Source organism: Chrysemys picta, chromosome 1 (assembly GCF_011386835.1).
Source record: "Chrysemys picta bellii isolate R12L10 chromosome 1, ASM1138683v2, whole genome shotgun sequence".
Lineage (NCBI taxonomy): Eukaryota > Metazoa > Chordata > Testudines > Emydidae > Chrysemys > Chrysemys picta.
The window spans coordinates 147,316,718-147,337,609 of NC_088791.1; the positions used below are offsets into that span (position 1 = coordinate 147,316,718).

Sequence of the window (20,892 nt, forward strand, 5' to 3'; positions counted from 1 at the left end):
TTGGCACAGGTTACCAGCAAATACAGGCACAGGCTGCTGCTGCTATTTTGGGGGTATTTGGGGAAGTGTGAGAGATTGTTCCTGAGGAAGGTAGAACACACTGGTGTGATTCCTTGCTTATGGGTTGGAGTGTCTTCTCTAGAAGCGCTAGAGATCATCCCCAGGGCACAAAGCCAACAGAGCGAGGCAAGTGTCAGCAAGATAACCAGGTCTGTCCCCAAACCCCCATTTAGTTATTTGAGCTGTGTATCTACCCTCACTGACAGCACAACAAACACCCTGTGAACCTGCACCACTTAGCCAGAGTGGGGAAAAAGGTTACCTCCTCCGGCGTCTCATCCAGGTCTGAGATCTCATCCACTTCAGAAGTCTTTTCTGCTTTAGCTAGAGACCCTTTGCTTTTCTTGGATTCTGGCTCATTAGGGTCTGTTGCCTGCTTGTGGCAGACAAAGAAAAAAAATACACTTAGCACACCCTGGCTTCCCTCCCACCTATACCTCGATCCCCTCCAGCCATTTAACACTGTCACAGCTTTCATTCTGAACTACTCAGGAGAACAATCAGGATGAAAGATGCTCTATGAAATGAAGCCCTAAGATGGTAATCAAATGGAACCAGCCCATTACAGAAGAGCTTCCACAATGCAGCCTAAAACAGGGTTCCCAAATATTGCCCAGCCGAGGTCCCCATCAGCAGCTGACTGGGACACCGAGGGCTGCATGTACTTGGCAGGAAATGAAGCCAGCTGCAGACCATCAGTTCCAGCACACATTGCACCACCCCAATCCAAGTGGCCTTCTCCTGAGACCAAAGTGAAGCACTGGATGTCAAAACCTGTCCTCTCCACAAGCCACACCCATACAGTGAAGAGGAGGGTGGCCACCAGTCATTTCATGCTTTTTTGGCTAACTCCAATTTAAACAAAGAGAAGGAGTGGTCTGCAGCCACCATGCATGTCCCCAGATAAGAATTTCCTCCAGCTTCTCACTCTGCCTGATCCTGTAGTAAGAAGTGCCCCATTCTTAGGACAGCTCCCACACACGTACAAAGGCAGTTTGCACAGAACTACAACAGAGCTGGGAGCCAGTAGAAACATACAGTTAAAGCCATCAAACAACATTTGCTTCACATTGAGAGTGTCCTGGATGGATACTGACCACATCTCAGAAAGCCACTCAGTCCTGCTGTGTTCCAGTTCAATCCACTCCAGAGCAAAGCGACCGAGATGATGCATTCAGTTCTTACCTCCTGGATGTAGGTGATGTTCCACACCCTGAGCTCACTGTCTGCAGCGCCAGTGATGAGACGCTTCTCTTGTGACACAAAGGCTAGTCCCCACACCTGCCAAGGAGAAAACACCAAGAAGCATCTTTTATGTCTAGGTATATGGTCTCCCACCACCACAGTATCAGCACGCCCCAACAACATTAATGAATTTAGCCATACAACATCCCTCCAGGATAGAGATTTAGTGTTATCCCCTTGAAGGGGTCTGGGGGATTTTGTTTGTTTTGTGTTTTGGTTTGCTTGGGGTTTTGTTTGCTTGGAGAGGGTGTTGGGGGGGGGGGACTGACGGGGGAAAATACGGTCTCTTTATATACCTATTTAAAAAAAAAAAAAAAAAGAAAACAGATTTTTCCTTTTTGCAGTTAACCTTTTAGCTGAAAGACAGTAGCTCCTGAAGACAGTACAACAAACAATAGCCTGCAATGTTCCTGCCCTAAGATGCCGATATACAAAGGACAAAGTTAACACTGCCACTAGGGCTTTGGCCAAGGAATTCATCATGTCGGTGGATTTCAATCTCCTCATTAATGTTGTATGTAACAGGATTCTTGCACTGAATTTCTTTATTTTTTTTTAATTTAAAAGGGAAAATGAGAACAGAGAGCCCAAGCCCCTGCTATGTAGGATACTGCACAAGGACATCTAGTTTGGAAATATCACTCCCAGCAAGAGTGGTACAAGCCTCTTCAACAGACAAGGCTTCTCACCTGTCCCCTCTTCACAACAGCCAACCACAAATATTTCATAGGGGCTGTGTTTACAACCTAAAAAAAATCCAATCCTGAGCAGCGTGGATGTAACAATGGAAGCTACTTTGCAGCCCGTGTGCTGTGATACTTGTACTGAACTAACTCCCTCTCTCCAGCTTTAATTTTATTTACCTCAGTACGGTGTCCAACCAGTGTTTTGAAGCAGTGCTGCGTATCCAAGTCCCACCACTTCACAAAGGTGTCTTTACCACTGAAAAAAACAAATGACATCACCCAGACATGAGGCAAGGTCCCCAGAGTTCAGCCAAAACTGTGCGCTTTGAAGAGAGTAAGAAACACAAAAGGTAAAGCATGCTGCAAGATGTCAGAGGTCAGACTTATTTAGGCTAGGATCTCAGCAGGTCTCCCAAGCTAAGCTGAGTCAGGATAAGAGATCAAGCAAAACACAGGCAATACAGAAATATGAGCTGGTGATTCATTAGGAGGCACCTCCTAGAGTCAGCACTGAAACCCCAGCCTAGTGTAATGGAGAAACCATTCTGCTTTCTTTAAGGGCAAGGGTGTCAGGCCTGGTGCGCTGGCCAAATTTCCAACACTGGGTCTCCCTAAATTCCCCTTGTATTTTCAGTTGATACAATATTCTTCATTGCCTGTCCTAATGAACCGTGTAATGATCTGTGTCAAATTCAATGCACCAGACAGAGCTGCATTTTAGCTTATCAGAGGTTTTAGGACTTTTCCATTTGCAAGGTGCTCAAAGAATCAAATACAGGTTGTACTCCCCTTTACATTCCCCAGATAATTAAATCTCCTTGAGGAGTCACGTTTCCTGGTTTACTTGAAGGAAACAGGGTGCAATAACAGGTTGTAATTAGGGCTGTCAAGCGATTAAAAAAATTAATCATGCGATTAATCGCGCTGTTAATAATAGAATACCATTTATTTAAATATTTTCGGACATTTCTACATTTTCAATTATATTGATTTCAATTACAACACAGAATACAAAGTGTACAGTGCTCACTTCATTTTTGATTACAAATATTTGCACTGTAAAAAACAAAAAAATAGTACTTTTCAATTCACCTAATACAAGTAGTGTAGTGCAATCTCTTATCATGAAAGTTGAACTTACAAATGTAGAATTAGGTACAAAAAAACCTGCATTCAAAAATAAAACAATGTAAAATTTTAGAGCCTACAAGTCCAATAAGTCCTACTTCTTGTTCAGCCAATTGCTCAGACAAACAAGTCTGTTTACATTTGCAGAAGATAATGCTGCCTGCTTCTTGTTTACGTCACCTGAAAGTGAGAACAAACATTTGCATGGCACCGTTGTAGCTAATGTCACAAGATATTTACATGCCAGATGCACTAAAGATTCATATGTCCTTCTATGCTTCAACTACTATTCCAGGGGACATGCGTCCATGCTGACGACGGGTTCTGCTTGATAACCATCCAAAGCAGTGTAAACAGACCCATGTTCATTTTCATCAGCATGAGTCAGATGCCACCAGCAGAAGGTTGAATTTATTTTTTGGTGGTTTGGGTTCTGTAGTTTCCACATGAGAGCGTTGCTCTTTTAAGACTTCTGAAAGCATGCTCCACACCTCATCCCTCTGATTTTGGACGGCACGTCAGATTCTTAAATCTTGGGTCAAGTGCTGTAGCTCTCTTTAGAAATTTCATATTGGTATCTTCTTTGCATTTTGTCAAATCTGCAGCAAAAGTGTTCTTAAAATGAACATGTGCTGGGTCTCATCTGAGACTGCTATCACATGAAATATATGGCATAATGCTGGTAAAACAGAGCAGGAGACATACAATTCTCCCCCAAGGAGTTCAGTCACAAATTTAATTAACGCATTATTTTTTAAACAAGCATTATCAGCCTGGAAGCATGTCCTCTGGAACAATGGCCGAAGCATGAAGAGGCATATGAAATCTTTAGCACATCTGGCACATAAATATCTTGCGATGCCAGCTACAACAGTGTCATGCGAATGCCTGTTCTCACTTTCAGGTGACATTGTAATTAAGAAGTGGGCAGCAATATCTCACGTAAATGTAAACAAATGTATTTCTCTTAGCAATTGGCTGAACAAGGAGTAGGATGAGTGAACTTGTAAGCTCTAAAGTTTTACATTGTTTTATTTTTGAGTGCAGTTATGTAACAAAAAAACCTACATTTGTAAGCTGCACTTTCATGATAAAGATATTGCACTACAGTACTTGTATGAGGTGAATTGAAAAATACTATTTTTTATCTTTTTACAGTGCAAATATTTGTAATAAAAAATAAAGTGAGCACTGTATACTTTGTATTCTGCGTTGTAATTTCAGTTGGTATTCTATTGCTTAACAGTGCGATTAATCGCGATTAATTTTTTTGAGTTAATCGCATGAGTTAACTGCAATTACTCAAAAGCCCTAGTTGTAATAAAGTAAAAAGTTATTAGCAATTACTTTGTCTAATTCCATGCCCAATTTTGTTTCCACTAATATCAACGGGTTTTTTTTTGTCAAAACACCAGCACATTAAAGGCTCTCCCTTGGCACGGCAGCCTCAGGGCACCTCTACACTGCAAGCAGTGTGATTGTAGCATGGGTAGGTATACCTGTAAGTAACAGCTGTAATGATGACTTGGTAACTTGGGTGCCAGGAAGAGGCAGCAACACACGTACAAGCCTGACAAGAAGCCTGGGTACACAGTCATCAATGTAGACATACCTTAAGCTCCACTGCACACTGAGTCAGCACTAGCAGGGGAGCTGATACATAAGCAAAGACATTGGGACCTTGCTTCTCCCTGCCCCCACATCTCCACTTTCTTCTCCCTCTCCCCCCACAGAGCTCCTCCAATACCAGAAAACACCAATATAGGGAGCCAAGAAGACTGGGGAAATGGCCATACGTGAGGGGATGTGCACGGGCTGGATGGAGAAGAAGAGTGCTGTTAGAGACCAGCATTGTGCAGAGAGAGGATGCAGGGAGCCCACTCCCTTGTGTCCCAATGTGTCTGCACTTTAACGACACCCGCGTGTTCCTGCCTCAGTATGCAGTAGGGCCACGGATGCAGCGTATGGGGAGCCGTTCAAGCCCTGACGCCCAAATGCAATCACAGAATCTTTCAGAGCAACGACAGGAGGAAAAATGTCGGACTCCAAGCACTAAATTTCTTAAAGGACTTGTTTTGAAATTAGTTTCAACACAAGCTATTAAATGAGTTAAGTGTACATGTAAATGGTTAAGAAAATGCTGTACTCAGTAAATGCTGAATGACCGGGTAAGAATATGCTGTAGTTTTCATAACAAAGAGGTCAAATCTCCGGTGGAAAAACAAAAATCAGCCTTAAATAAGGAGTCATAACTATGTTCAAGGCTGATATTCCTCTTTGTTATGAGGAATAGGGCATAACTGGCCCAAGCATCTCCATAGAAATATATAGCAACCCCCCATCTATTTATTTTAAAATTAAGAACTATCTTCATTTACCAACACTAAAGAAGGTAATATTAAGAAAATTGTGAAAATAAAGCCATTTTATAAACTAACAAACAAGTGCATATTTCTTCACAACACAGGTTTAACTCTAACACCAAATAAACAAGTATCAGAGGGGTAGCCGTACATCTGAAGAAGTGGGTTTTTTACCCATGAAAGCTTATGCCCAAGTAAATCTGTTAGGCCAGGTCTACACTACCCCCCTAATTCGAACTAAGGTACGCAACTTCAGCTACGTGAATAACGTAGCTGAAGTTCGAAGTACCTTAGTTCGAACTTACCTTGGTCCACACTCGGCAGGCAGGCTCCCCCGTCGACTCCGCGGTACTCCTCTCGCCGAGCTGGAGTACCGCAGTCGACGGCGAGCACTTCCGGGTTCGACTTATCGCGTCCAGACTAGACGCGATAAGTCGAACCCAGAAGTTCGATTGCCAGCCGCCGAACTAGCGGGTAAGTGTAGCCAAGGCCTAAGTCTTTAAGCTGCCACCGGACTCCCCAAATAAACACTATTATTTCATCAATAATCTGAAAAATAAAAGATACCAGCATAATTTTACCCTAAATTGATGTGATACACTTTTTCTATTGAACTGATACATAAATCTAGTAAATAAAAGATTCTTAAAACAATTTCATCAAAAAATTCTCCTGCCAAGCAACACAGTCATCTTTAAAGCTAGTAAATGTTAAGAGGAGTTAAAAGACAGTTCAGGTACTACATGTGCCCATGTCTCCCTATCAATTTCAATGGTTCTATAATCACTTCCCTGTTTTTAAAAATTATTTTTCTGTCCTATTACTGTGTGAAAGATTCACAAGCAAAAGGGAATCCAATTGATTATACAGGGGAAAAAGCAAAAGTGACTTTACACAAAGTACTGTCAAATGCATTCTGTACACATACTGCTAATCTCATGGTACACATACACTGCAGCTGGGAGCACATTAGAGCACAAACCCACCCAGACCTCCTGGGTATGTACTCAGGTGACTAGCCCAAGCCGCCAGCTCACTACATTGCTCTTTTTAGCATGCTAGCTCAAGCAGAGCTAGCACATCTGTCCAGCCATGATGGGACGCAGTATAAATGTATCTTCTGTTATAGTAATCTCAGGTACCATATTTAACAGTAGATTTAAAAACTATTCAGAGAATAATTATTTTTAAGTTGACAGTGTCTCATTAGCGGATATTCCCCACTTAATGGTATTCTTTAAAAACATTTAGATATCAAGATAACAAATGTATTTTAAAAAGTCTCTGGCTCACAGTTAAGGTTAGTATGTTATGATAAGGCTTTTTTAAAGAAGCTTATAAAGAATATGTTCATTCTGCGAAAAGAGCACCATTTATGAAATCTAACTTCATTTCTGTGTATGAAGTCCATAGGTTTTGACATGACGCGATAGACGAGTAAAGCCTTGAATCCTCAATTCAGCAAGCTCGGCAGGCAGTGTACCTGGTAACCAGGAGGTTCTTCTCTCTCAAGAAGAGCGCCTGCGTGACAGCATCCTTGTGCCCCCTCAGCCGGTACAACCCACTCTCGTTGATGACATCCCACACAATGACGTCTGTGTCCTGAAAGGAAAGAGATATCACAAAGGATGGACATCAGCAGAATCTTCTACCATGAGACCCAATACACTACATTAGACAGGCAGAGTCTGCTTTCCCCTAAATTTGAGTTTTAGTACGCACTGAAGGGCTCATAAAGCCAGGAGTTGTTCTCCCCGCACACACATATGCAGCTCTACAAGTGCACCTTAGTATTGGCCTGAAGCACCCCCTGCTGTTTCAGACCTAGCAAACCCCATCTTCAATAGTTCTGCCCGGGTACTTCAGTCCCTGTCTGCAGCCCCCCGCTATTCTAGTCCTGGGCTCCACACACAGCTCTGCCAGTGCCCCTCAGTCCTGCCCTGCAGCCCCCCTGCTATTCCAGTCCTTGGCTCTCTATGAACAGTTCTGCTGATGTACTTCATGCCCGGCCTGTAGTACCCCCACCATTCCAGCCCTATACTCCCCCATGCACAGGTCCGCTAATGCACTTTAGTCCTGATCTACAGCACCCCTTCCTATTGCAGTCTTCGGCCCTTCCATAAAGATCTGTGATGCAACTCAGCTGTGAATCTGACCCAGATCCTCTCACTAACACTCCTCCAGCTATTCCAGTGCACCATCCGCCCCTTCCCAGCCAAGCCACTTGACTTGTAGACATAGCCACAGTTATCTCCACAGAGCAGCTAGTCCTCCCTGCTTATGAAAGAACTGAATTCCAGACTTGGCTTCTCCTACCAGCTCTCACCTTTGAGCCAGACACCAGTCTGCCTCCCAGCTGATCATACTGTAGAGTCATAACTGCAGCCTTATGTCCATTGAAAGTGACATTCCCTTCACCACTTAGGAGGCTGAAGACACGGATCGATCCATCCTCATATCCAACAGCCAAGTGCAACCCATCTGGGGATGGGCAGAGAGAAGTGACCTCCTGCTTGAGACCCTGAAGGATGAGAACCTGTAATTTTCAGAAGACAAGGTGTTTGTGATGTGTTAGAGCTAGATGCACCCATAGGGAACAGAAGGAAGAGAATCCTTTGTTTGTCTATCAGGCCTTCCACCTGAGGACCCCTAGTACTTTAGAAACTCATTCCTCGCAATCTGCTACTGAAATGAAGGAGTACCATTATCCCAGTTTTAAAAAGGAGGAAACTGAGGCATGGAGGGGGAACATGATGTCACCAGGCCAAACAGCAAATCAGGGTGCAACGAGGACTAGAACCCAGAAGTCTAACAGCTAGAAAGTGATTCCTCTTGCTTGCTAGTAAAAGAGGCACCCCAAATTTCTTCACGGGACAATTCCTTTCCATTCTAGCTCCTCTGAGGCATACAACAGAAGTATTTTTTTCCACGGGGTGTACATGAGTTCAGAATTCCAAAAGACCCCTAAAGCACTGTGTTAGTGTAGCTCTGGGTCTAATATGTCATTTGAAGCAGTACTCTTCATGTCCTTTTGTACTGCTCTGCATTGTCAACAGTGGAACTTCAAATCTCATACTCAACTCTAGGAGTAACGAGAAAGAATGGCTCAGTGAGACTGACACTTATATTCCTTTCCACCGGAATAAATCATTTAAGATCAAAGGAAAGAATCAGGATCAGTTAAGTTTTGCGTAGGAAAGGTCCCCACACAGGGTACGTGTATCATGTACTTGTGTCAGAAGCAATCAAACTTAGGCTATGTCTACACTACTGCGGTAAGTCGGCCCAAGCTAAACTGCGTACCTTAGGTTGAGTTACTGCTGGGTCTACACCCTGGGGCGGTTGACGGGAGAAAGTCTCCTGTCGATTTACCTTACTCTTCTTGTTGGGGGTAGAGTACAGGGGTCGACTGGAGAGTGATCTGCTGTTGATTTGGTAGGTCTTCACTAGACCCACTAAATCGACTGCATAGTGTAGACATAGCAATAATCTAAAGGTTATATCAGCAGGTAGCTTGCATAAAAGCAAGGAGACTGCAGATCCACTCATCTTATTTGAAATGCAGCCCATGGTCACTATAAGTTCCAGACTCTGTCTTGATCTGAGTTGCCTGGCTACACTGCACACTGGAAACCTGGAATTTCCTCTCCACTGTAGTCTATGTCTGGCACTTCTTATGACCCCACCATCATAGCATCTCAATGCCAGTGAGTGTGCCCCCCAGCCAAGACTACAGAACTCTAAAGGAGCTGATGGCCACTGGCCGCACTTTGGGCACTTCTGGCATATTAGAAACCACCATTTCTAAGTTTATTTGATCTCTTTGCATGGGGAGCTCCCAGCAAAGATAACTCATGCAGCTACACTTTTCTAGTCTCACTGCTGTACAACACAGCAGTGTCATCCCATTCTGGTTCACAGTGGGGGAAAACAGCTCATCACCTTCTCGCCTTTCCGGGTGTCCCAGATGAAGACATGCTCACAAGCTGGCACTGCCACATAGCGGCCCTTTTCGCCCTGCAGGGTCACATAGACGATGTTGCCTTTCTGGCTAGCAATCACTCCAAACAATGCACTAGCTGTGTAGCGCAGATATTGCTTGGTGAGACCCATGGTGCAATTTCCAGACCCAGGTGGGAGCTGACCTGGACATAAAGAGAAGACAGCAATTACTGAGAAGAATTTCATGTATAAAGTGAAATTAGGGCTGGATGATATCAAGTCCACTTTTCCTCTGCAGAACTTTTTCTAGTATTATTTAAACTGGAGCGGACAAACATTAAAAGCGTGGGGGTTCTCAACACTTCCCTTGGGAGACTACCCCCCAGTGTGCCAGACTGCACGAAGTTTTTCCATTATTCAGTCTACATTTTTCTTTGCACAATTACTCCCATTACTCTTAATTATTGCCACTTTGAACCACCCTAAATTATACCTTCCACCCTACAAATATTTATAGGGAATTACCATGCTCCTTCTTTGTCATCACGCCATTGCTATAGATATTTTGTTTTTAATCTTTCCATATACACCTAACCTAGAACCGAACGCAATATTCTAGATGAGGCCTCACCCGAGCTCTCTCCTCCCTGATGCCTCTATACACACAGCCCCACATTACCTTCACTTTTCCCCTCTGCCTTATTGCATTGCACAGTCACATGTACTTTGTGTTCCCTTTCCCCCTCCACCATCGCTACTGTCCTGATTTCTCCTTCCCAGTAAGTAGTGGTGGGCTTCGGATTACTTTTTCCTCCCAGAGGAATCAACAGCAACCACTCTGACCCGCCACGGTGCTAAAGCCGCACCCCTAGGCTGAGGGGTCGCTCCTAAGCCGCTGCTATGCCGGGTCGCGGCAGGGACCGGCGCCGGGGCAGTAAGGAGCAGGGGCGCCGGAACAATTTGCACAGTGGGGGGACCTGAGCGCTATTGAAACAAACTGTAAACCCGGCACATGCCGGGAACCACTTCCAGCCCGGCGTGCGCAGCGCCCTAGTTCCAGCTCCGCTGGGACCGAGGCCCGACAGCGCGCGCCGGGCAGGGGCCACCGACCCCGCTGGGGACGGGGCGGGAGGCGCTGCCGTGCCGCGCTCGCTGTAACACCCAATCCCCGCACCGCCCCGCACCGGCCCCGCGCTCACCGCCCCCACGTGGCTCCGCGGGTCACTCGCGCGCGCACAGCGCTTCTCGTTCCACACAAGAAGAAGTGGCCGGGCTGGGGAAGCTGTACAGAGTCCGGCGGAAGTGACGTAGGAGCTCATCCTGGCTGTTCAGTGCGGGATTGGTCGGCTTTGATCCGGAAGCGGAAGGGGTGGGTCAGGTTCAGTGCCCACTTCCGGGGTGATGTTGCTGAGTCGACTCCTACCACTGGGACCCTCTCGCCAGATGGGGGGAGCGGGGCCGGCCCGTGAGTGAGGGGTGGACCGCGGGGAGGGCGGGCGCGAGTGAGCGGTTGGGCACGGGGTGGCGCTGGGGGCTGTTGCTAAGGAGGAGCTCCCCGGGCGGGCGTTGCTAGGCAGGGTGGGGTCGCTGTGTATGTTCTGTGTTGAGGGGCCCGGGCGGGGCCGGTCGCCCCCTCCCCCTGCTGCAGCCGCGCGGCCTGTAACTGTCTCTCCGAGTCGGTTGGGTTGCGGGGCGCGTGTCCCGGCCGGCGCGGGGGGGGGTGTCTCTGTCTCTATCTCTGTCGCTTTTGGCTGCTGAGAAAAACTTCGGGCGTTTGTCTAGGAACTGCCACAGCTCCCGCGCTCTGCGCCTGGCGAGGCCCTGGGGGGCGGGATCCTGGCCGGGGGCCTGGGGCCCTTGTCTGGGGCACAGCCCGTGTTCTCCGGTCCTGGGTCGCTGTTCCGTTGTGTAAGGCATCGCGGGAAAGGGAAAGATGCGTGTTGAAGTGTTCTATGCCCCCAGGGGCACAGGTGTGATGCTGCACAGACAGAAACACAGCTATGGGCTCTCAGGCCGGGAGACCTTATACATCACTGACTTCACTTGCAAGCCTCTCCTAAGAGAGAAATGACCATAGTATTCCTATTTATACCTCACGTGTCACCTTGCTTTGGATCGGTCACACTGTTATCACACCCGCCACCCCAATGTTTATTGTTTTGCCAGCTATATATTTTCAACTCTCAATCTTTCCTTTCAGATATGCCCCTCTTCCCAGTAAGTGTTTCTGTTGCCTTTTTTCTGCATCCCTTCTGGTTTTTACTAATCTTTCTGCTCATGTGGAATGTACCACATGCTTCAGTAACACAACAAGTATGTATACTTGTGCAAAAAGAACAAACTTTGGATCTCAGTCAGAAACCGATACAAGTATCTGAGGGCTTCAGTGCGTTTGAGGTTTCATCCCAGGTGTGTCTTAATTCAATGGCAGACTGCTACATAGTATAGTACTATTTTTATTTTCTCATGGGGTTTTGAACAGTTTTTTCTCACTGGTTCCTGTTTCAGTCTCTCAGTTTCAACATGCGAGTAGCTGCTGTGGTGCTAGTTGCTCTGGTGTTTTGGTTTGGCTTTGCTTTAAAATTTTTATTTTAGTGCACATGCTGTTAGAGAAGACAAGGTCAAAGAAGTGCACCGTGTACTTGGAGCCAAAGGTGGTGATGTTTTGGGGTGAGCCTTAGTTCCTGTGTTAGTTCATTCCACAGTCTGGAGCTAGAAACTGTCTTCTACACAGTCAGCTTTACCCTTATTGTGTAGAGGTCCATTGTGTCTGAGGAGCAGAGTTATGAAACGTGGCCTTCATCCCATAGCTTTAAGTATGCTGGGCTCAAGTCTTTAAATACTTACTCCTGAGGGCATCCTGCACCAAAAATTAAAAATTCTGCTTACTATGTTTTAAAATCCTGCAAATTTTATTTGTCAAATAAATGTGGAGGCTCCGGCATGGCATTGGGGAGCACAGGCCACTGGCTGCACAGAGATGGGAGATCACTGTGTAGCTCCCCTCCCCACGGGACGCGGATTCAGCGGTGAAGCTGCACCCAACCCTGACACAGTGCATGGACCAGGCCTGCCCCAGAAATACCCCAGGACCCTGCCTGTCCATGCCAGGTGCACCAGGTGTGGGCAGGCAGGCAGGCTCAGCAAGACAGAATCCAAGTGTGGAGGGGCTTGGTATGGGGGGATCCAGGTATGGGTTGAGAGGGTTCTGTTTGGGGCATTGGGGGTACGGGCAGCTCTGTGGGGGATCTGGGTGCAGGGGGGATCTTGATGCACAGGGGCTTGTTGAGGGGTTCTGGGTGTAACAGTAGTGGCACTTTGCAGGGCAGTCCAGGTGAAGATGATTGGGGCTCAGCAGGGGGGAGCGGCGGGGGGGTTCTGGGATGTGTGAGCAATAGAGCTTGGCAGGGGTTTCTGGGTGTGGGAAGCTCAGTGAGGGGGACCAAATGCTGGAGGAGTGGGGGTCAGTGGGGTGGGGATCCAGGTGCAGCTGGTTGGGACTCAGTGGGGGGAGATCCAGGTGCCGGTGGCTTGTCAGAGTGGTCCAGGTGTAGTGGGAGTGGGGCTCGTCGGGGGGGGTGAGGCTCAGCAGGAGGGTTTGGTATGAGCGGGTCTGGATGCACAGGGGTTGGGCGGATGGGAGAGCAACTCCCTCTGCAGCTGAGAAGTGATGAGCGCAGGAAGCGGGGTGAGGAGGAGTTTGCAGAACTTCCTGCAGCTGAGGGAGAAATGTTGGAGTGGGTCTGACATGGCCCTGGATGCCATGCAGGAGAAGAGGAAGTCCCATTCTCCCCAGCCCACCCGGGACTAGCATCTGAGTCCAGTACAGGGTAGGAGCCACCAGCCGGGTCTTCCCCGCCCCACAGTGATTTATCTGTCTGATGGCTGCCCTAGGCACCTGAAACATACTGCTGGGGGTGGGTCACATGACCACTCTTGTGGCTTCCCTTTGCTTCCCCATCAGAAAGTCACTTTTCTGCAGGGAAGCAAAGAAATCTGTGAGGAACATAAATTTTGCGCATGCACAGTCGTGCAGAATTCCTCCCCGACTAATTTACTTGAAGGTAAGGAACAAGACCTTGATCTTCGTATTCTGCTTGTGTTTGCAGTAGTGCAGGTTCTTGAGGAGATGTGCTGTAGTTTTCTGTACTATTTGGAGTTAACTGAGGGGTTTGTGTCCAGGTATATTGCATTACTGTAGTCCAGACAGGAGTTGAAAAAGATGTGCATAATGGAGGCAAGATCATCATTTGCCAGGATGAGGCAGATTCGCTTACTCAGTCAGAGATGATAGAAAGCATCATTCAAAATTAGTGTCAGTGATGAATCCAGGAGCACTGCTAAACTGCAAGTCACTCTATCAATTTTTGTGGCTTTACAGAATGTCCAGGCTGATTCAGAGCAGGACTGGGAAAATGCATCATCTTTTTGACTATATGGGAAATCAGAGATTTTCAAAGTTGTTGCCAGTTAAATTAACCCAAAGTTAAAAATTAACTGAAGAGTAGCTTAAGTTCTAAACTTCCCAAGCCTTTGAAGGGGGCATGGGAGAAATAGACCTCAATTTGTATTAGTGACTGACAGTCCACTAGGCACTATTGATTTTTGCAAAATAGAGAGCAAGCAAATTTGACTGTTTTGTTTTTAAAGTGTTTAAATGTTACTAAAGCACTAAGGGCCTGATCCTAAGAGGAGCTTTATTTGCAGTGGAGGATGCAGGATTGGATGTTTTAAGTATTAAGGTAGTCAGAAAAGGAAAGTCTAACCTGTTATGTATACATAAGTGTGTAATTTTGTACCTTTTTTACTTAAAACACTGAATCATTTTTCTTCAAATTTGAATTTTCTTTCTTAGGCTGAACTACAAATCTGCAAAATGTGGAGTTTATAGATTCAGCATTTTATAAGAGTGAAGTTCACAAACCAATTGGAACATTTTATAGTGAGGAAAATGAGGGGGTTTTTTCACCATTGGATAATTCAAAAACAGATTAATTATCTTAATTCAGACTTTCCAAAACAATTCACCTTTGTACTGAGACCAAGCACAAACATTTTGAGATAAAAAAATGAAACCATACAGAGGATAGGTTGGGAACGAAATAGCCTGTGAATCTTAACTACGTTGCTACCTGCAAATGCTTTAATTGTTCTTCAGCTTTCCATTATGAAAAGTGTAACTCTTCCAGAATTATTCTCAGTGAAAATCCAGGTCTGTGACCCTATTTTTTTCTCCTCTGAAGCACCAGAAAGACTCCAGTGAGATTTGGAGTGCTGAAGAGATAGTGGAAAGAGGACTTGCTGTTTCCATTCCATGGATCCCTTGGGTGCTCCTTCCCAATTTGTGGATATTGATTCTCTGCCAGCCTGGAATGACTACTGTGAGGCAGACCAACTGGACTCCCACAAAACTCAAGTTGAAAAACCCCAACTTGACGCTAGATCACCTTTTCCATACAGGAAAGACATCAATGCAAAAATAATATTGTGGTAAGTTCAAAATCGCTCTGACTCTTTAGATGCCACAGTACTGAATGCAGTGATGACAGAGTGCCTAACAAAATGGTCATCACCACAAAATAAAGCTCTTCACATGGTGTGGATTTTTTCTCCTTTTTGCCTCACTTTCTTCTCTGCATTCCTAACATAGAATAATGGGGTATCTTTTCCTGTACTGTCCTTAGTGTCTGTTGTTGTTTTTTCTTCTCTATCTCTCTGCCTCCACATGCTTTCTTTATGTTGTATTGTCTCCGTATTCTTCTTCCAAAATTTGTCTATCTCAACAGTGTCTCTGTGCTAACTTACCCCATCTATGTAGTCTTCTCTCCCTCGCCAGCCCACTCACACTTATCAACACATAATTTCCAGAGGACTACACCTATCAGCAGAAGACGAGTATGAAAAGTGGGGGAACCCTCAGGACCAGGAGTAAAGTGAAGAGCCAGCCCCTTTCCCCAGCTGCTAAGAAGTGGGGTTGGGATTTCTTGGCTTTGCTCGGGTCTCTCGTTCATGTGAACCTCCAGATTGCAGGTGTCTGGTAAATTTGAAGATCAGCCCTTTCTCCAACCCCTTCTGGTTGCTGCACAGAAGAAGGATCGTTCTCTCTGGCTTTATCCCTGCCTGTTCTCCCCAGATCCTCCTAGCTGTTGCAAGCAGGGGTGGGTAGGGGCACTGCTGCTCTATCCTTCTCCTTCTAAGCCTCAGTTTCTTCCTTCAGTTCCTGTCTCTGATTCTACTTACAGCTTTCCCTTGAAGCATCAGAGTGCAAGTGACCAGATTCTTGTCAGTTTCACAGTTGCCCAGAGGTTTTTTTAACAGTAGCAATGAAAACTCATCAGACTTAGCAGTCAAGAAGAACTTCTGTGGTGCCAAACTCATGTATCTAACCTGCACTCAATGGCTTTGTTTCCTCAGGACAGGAAATGTAGCATTACTGAACTGCACAGCCATAGTAAACACCAGCAATGAATCTCTCACAGATAAGAATCCGGTATCTGAGAGCATCTTCATGCATGCTGGTCCCGACCTGAGGGATGAACTCCAGAAACTCAAAGGTAAGGAGAATCCTGCTCTATAGCGATGCAGCTGCCACCATGTAGCACGTAGCAGAAGTATCTGGGTTTGAAGTGCAAGGAAGGTGCAGAAAAGACACGTACCTTTATTTCCTTTACCTGGTTTTAATGTGAAATGTAGTCTGGCCAAAACTTCCCCCTATAGTAGACCATTTCCCCCATTTGTAATTCAGAATACTGGCCCTAGAAGCTTCTGGCAACCGTTCAAGTTGCTGAGCTCTTACTTTCAGACTATGACACAGTTGTCCCCTTTGTTATCTGAAGCTGCTTGAAGTTTGAAGTTATCTAAAAGAGCAGTTATAAAAGTTCTTGCTGCAGAGACTGAACTTGTATGAATACTAATTTTGCTGTACTGCCCCTTTTTAAGGAGATGCTTGGAGAGTCTTGTAGTTCACCCCAACAAAAATCCAAACTCAACAAGAATTCATGTTGAGTAGGTTCTGTACATGCTGCTAGCCTGCAGCCATGCAACCTAATCTTTTAGGAACCAATGTCTAGTAACGGATAAATTGTTGCTGCCCTGCATGATAAAATAGAGCCTCAGAGTGACCTCTTAATCAATTCTTTCATTTTTCCCTGTACTAAATCAAAAATAGTTCCACAAGCCTAGGGAGGTTGTGGAATCTCCATCTCTGGAGATATTTAAGAGTAGGTTAGATAAATGTCTATCAGGGATGGTCTAGACAGTATTTAGCCCTGCCATGAGGGCAGGGGACTAGACTCGATGACCTCTCGAGGTCCCTTCCAGTCCTAGAATCTGTGAAAGCCAGTTTAATAATACTGAAAGAAGAACCCTATTGGAAGGCTGGCAATTTTGCTTTTCTAGAGAGAAATACTCTTTGAATTATGGACTTGTCTTTATCTGGATACTTCTGTATCACCTATCTAGTATTTGAGCACCTTGCACATGCTAACCAAGTTATCCTCATACAGCCCTCCTGTTTTGCAGTTGAGACAGAGTTTAAGCAACTTCCCTATAGTCCTGCAGGAAGTTATGGCAGAGCTGAGAATTGAATACAGATCTCCTGAACCTAGTACAGTGCCTTAACCACAAGATCGTCTTGATCCTTCTGTAGGCAGTGAGTCTAGGTCTTTGCCCTGTAGTAGAAAAGTGGTGGTTATGTCAGTTTTCCAAGACACACAAGAAGAGGCATAATATTCCTAATCCAGACTATGCCATCCATTTAAATTAAGGTGGGATTAGTTTCTTCTGTTTATATAGTCACCTCATTTTCCTGATTTAACTTTTTTCATCTGAGTAACTCAGAGTCAAAGGGAAGGGAAAGTAAATCTGCAAATGAAAGAGGTAGGATAGTGTGCACAATAAGGAATGTCCTTTGTAGTCAGGCATAGTTGAAGTCTGGTGATATTGGAGGGTGACCCAGATCCCTGGAACCGCAAGTTTGAATCCCAGCAGGTTGTACCTCTTCGTCCTTTGAAGGTAAATGTGAGATACTTGCTTCTTCCTCTGGAGTAGGATGGAGAGAGGTCTCTCTGCTCTGCTGGACACTCTTTGTAAGAATTGGGGTTAGCCTCTGGCCTCTCTGCAATTTCCTCTTCCCATACTGGTTGGTGTGCTGTCTGCCATCCTCAACCCCTGAAGGATCAATATTTAATTGGAATCCATAGTCTCCCAATATATCTGTAACACATCCTTCAGACCAGTGGTGCTAGATTGCTGCTGGTTTCCAGGAGAGAACTGCAGGGTCGATGAAAAGAAACTGACACAGCTGTTAGACTTTAAAGAAAACCCTGCTGGGGTATTGAGAGGAGAGGAAGGCTGTGCCACAAATAGTGGCATTTCCACTTTAGTGACTCGAACACAAGAGAAGTAGGAGATACCGACTGAGTTCACTTAATAAGTTTAACATGTACTCACTTTGGACTTTCTTCCTTTTTCAGTCTTGCGCTGTTTTATGTAGCAAAAGGTCTTGGAGAGAAGGTGATAGTGGTGCTGTGGTCCCATGTCCTAGAATGAGAGTGTAGCAATGATGACTTTCAGTTCTTTCCTTATACCTTTCAAGGTAACTGCACCTGTATTTCCCCCTCCATTGTCCCTCGAGGGCACCCACTTACAGGTTTCTGCCTCACAGCTGTCACCTCTCATGGGCAGAAACATACATCTCACTCCCTTCTGACTGGAGTTTTTAAGGCTGCACAGCTCCCTGATCTACACTGATATTCCCAGCGAGCCAGACTGCTTAGTTAATGCTTCGCTTTCTCTGTGAAGGCTATGACCAATATATGGCCAACAGTTATAAATTACTACACAGCTCCTTCTAAGCAAGCACTTTTATTCTTAAGGTAAAAGCATTATAGAGAGAGCCAATAAAAACCTACACACATGCCACAAAGCTTACTAGAGATCACCCCAACTCCAACATAGGGCTGGTAGATGTAAGTCCTTCAACCCTGAGAACGAGGTTTTCCCTGTTCTTGCAAGTTCATGTCAGCCTTTAGATCAGGAGCCAGATCAAAGGCTCTGAGTCAGTTTAAGCTCAGGGCTATTTATCCAAAAGTCCTTTCTTTTTCTGGTGGTCTCTGGAGAATCCGGTCTGAACCAGGATATATGAGCCTCGGAAGGTGGTACCTTTCTGGAGGTGTTATAACCTGAGTGATTTGCCTTCATCATCCCCTACTGGTTTCACTTCCTGGAGGAACTGTGGTAACACTTTCCCCCATACAGTGCATGCAGTCCCTGGCCCACAATGATATATAAACCATTCATTCACTTAAATGTAGTATGATCTCCCAAAGATATTGCAGGAAGTTTCACTATCTGTCACATGCTCTTTCCACCCATTTGTATCCACTTTCTCTAAGCTCCAAAAAAGAGTCATGCTTAAAGCATGTGATACGCTGCTCCCACTCAAGCCTAGAGGCACCAAGTGCTTTCTTTATGGCTCAGCTGACTCCTATGTCCCTGGGAACAGTCTGTTCAGCTTCCTCTAACCCAGAAATACGTCAGGGAGGGGATCAGATTTCTAGATGAATTGCTGTCAGTTTATCATCTGAGTCTACTGCATTTTAGACAGCAGTATAGTAACAGTCTTCCAAATGTTGTAAGGCTCTATTAGATGGCTCTGTTTCTCTCCAAAACATTCTTTAGATGGAAAAAATCTGAGTTTTCCATCTAAAGTTTGGGAGAGGATGGTCTAATGTCTAGACCAATGACTGGATAAAATGAGATCTTGGCTCTGTTACTGATTTTGCCACCTCGTTACCGTTACCTTGGGCAACTCACTTCGCCACTGTGCTTTGCTCCTGATTTGTAAAGTGGGGTAATACTTGTGACAGATCTGACAAACACGGGCATGTCTTGAGATTACCATATTTAACGTTAGTATTCTTAAATTTTTATTTGAGCCAGCCCTTGAAATAATGAAAATCTTCAGACAATTATTTTGTGATGGGCCACAAAATGTTCAGACCTTTGTATCAATAAGCATTATATGTATTTGTGTTCCTGGCTTGCTAAGTGGATTCCCTGTAGAATCTAGAATCACAAGGAGGTGATTAATATACAAAATCCCAAGACTGGCTATGCAGATGCCCAGCCTTTGAAGCCTTACCCAAGGTGGAAAGGGGGACTATTTCAGGAGGCCTGGGAACAAAAAGAGGGTTTTTTGGTAGAAAGCCTGAGTTTGAACTGACTGAAAGGGAACTTCTTGTGGTCTGATAACCAAAAGAAGCAAAGCCTTGGAGAAGAATTTGAAAGGCTTTGGAACCCATCAGGGACTCCCATGAGGGCTGATGGGGTCCCTCTGATAAGCTTAAGTACACGTTTAGATCTTTTTATTGTTCTATGATTTTTGTATGTTTTTGTCCTTAAATAAAGATGTTTGCTTCAAAAGAATTGTTTGGTTACTTACAACCATTGGTATACACTGGTCATAGCCTTTGGAAAGAGCAAAGTGCAGGTTCTGGAATTTAGTCAGACCTGCTAGGATAAACACAGGGAAGTGCAAGGGTACTGAAACCCTAAACCCCTAGTCAGGAGGGAGAGAGATGTGGGTCCCTGGCCAGAGACCTGGGGGGGGTCACCTTGAGACCTGAGAGGGCAGTCCTTGCACAGACCACTGGGGTGGGGGTCAAAGGTGCAATTATCCCAAAACTATAATGTTGCTCAATGTGCTTAATTGTCACATTCTTCTACACCACATTGAGATCTGTGGGTGGAATGTACTGCTGAAGTGTACACTAAGATGAGATTGCTGCTACAGATGAATATTATTACATCAGGTTATTTTTTTACTTCTCTCCTGCTTTAATTTCCCAGCCTGTGCTCCTGTCAGATTTTCTCTAGTTTTGCACAGGAAAAAATGTTTGGGGAAGAATATCTCTTCCCTGGGCTGCTTCTGCTCACCCCATCAAACTGCTCACATCCTGGATGGGTCTAGAACAGTGATTCGCAAACTTCATTGCACCATAACCCACCTTCTGACAACAAAACTTACTACACGACCACAGGAGGGGGAACCAAAGCCCAGGCCCACCCCAGCCCCAGTGGGAAGGGGAAAAGCTGAAGCCAGCCCTGGCTGATGGGACTCAGGCTTCAGCCTAGGCTCCAGCAAGTCTAGCACCAGCTGTAGTGATCCCATTAAAATGTTTGAGAACCCCTGGTCTAGAACAATGAGGGGAAAATAGAGACTTTTAGGTGGGATTCACAAAGGTACTTAAGTGCCGAAGTCTTGTTTTTAGGCAACATTGAGATCCACAAAACTCCCACTTGGCTGCCACCTAACCCTGTAGGTGCCTAAACTTCCTCAGTGCCTAAATTATTGCGCTAAAAATTCTCTAGGCACCTGTTTCTTTCTCTGGGCATGCACACTGCTGCCTCACTCTAGGCATTTGGGTTCCTCTCTGCTACCTAAGACCCTGTGCAATACACAGATC

At 45.4% G+C, this 20,892-nt stretch overlaps 2 protein-coding genes across 23 annotated transcripts in view; one reads left to right on the forward strand and one right to left on the reverse strand.

Annotated features, from left to right (window-relative positions):
* Nucleotides 1–10,757, reverse strand: part of WDR3 (WD repeat domain 3) — a 58,752-nt gene extending 47,995 nt beyond the window's left edge. For 4 of the 16 annotated variants that reach the window (XM_065586282.1, XM_065586270.1, XM_065586225.1 and 1 more), the window contains exons 1-7: nucleotides 10,624–10,757; nucleotides 9,425–9,627; nucleotides 7,809–8,018; nucleotides 6,966–7,084; nucleotides 2,169–2,247; nucleotides 1,246–1,341; nucleotides 323–433 (exon numbers count right to left, since the gene is read on the reverse strand). In XM_065586282.1, coding sequence (XP_065442354.1) covers nucleotides 323–433; nucleotides 1,246–1,341; nucleotides 2,169–2,247; nucleotides 6,966–7,084; nucleotides 7,809–8,018; nucleotides 9,425–9,595 — 786 coding nt within the window. In that variant the 5' untranslated portion in view covers nucleotides 9,596–9,627; nucleotides 10,624–10,757. Of the gene's footprint in view, nucleotides 1–322; nucleotides 437–1,245; nucleotides 1,342–2,168; nucleotides 2,248–6,965; nucleotides 7,085–7,808; nucleotides 8,019–9,424; nucleotides 9,628–10,103; nucleotides 10,124–10,229; nucleotides 10,547–10,623 lie in introns of those variants that run through there. The other 12 variants (XM_065586260.1, XM_065586250.1, XM_042852137.2 and 9 more) reach the window with 6 other exon arrangements.
* GDAP2 (ganglioside induced differentiation associated protein 2) overlaps nucleotides 10,658–20,892 on the forward strand; it is a 44,254-nt gene continuing 34,019 nt past the window's right edge. For 3 of the 7 annotated variants that reach the window (XM_005292728.4, XM_065586350.1, XM_065586356.1), the window contains exons 1-3: nucleotides 10,767–10,889; nucleotides 14,668–14,914; nucleotides 15,839–15,978. In XM_005292728.4, the coding sequence (XP_005292785.2) occupies nucleotides 14,739–14,914; nucleotides 15,839–15,978 (316 nt within the window). In that variant the 5' untranslated portion in view covers nucleotides 10,767–10,889; nucleotides 14,668–14,738. Of the gene's footprint in view, nucleotides 10,890–11,624; nucleotides 11,834–14,667; nucleotides 14,915–15,838; nucleotides 15,979–20,892 lie in introns of all 7 variants that reach the window. The other 4 variants (XM_024109363.3, XM_065586363.1, XM_065586343.1 and 1 more) reach the window with 3 other exon arrangements.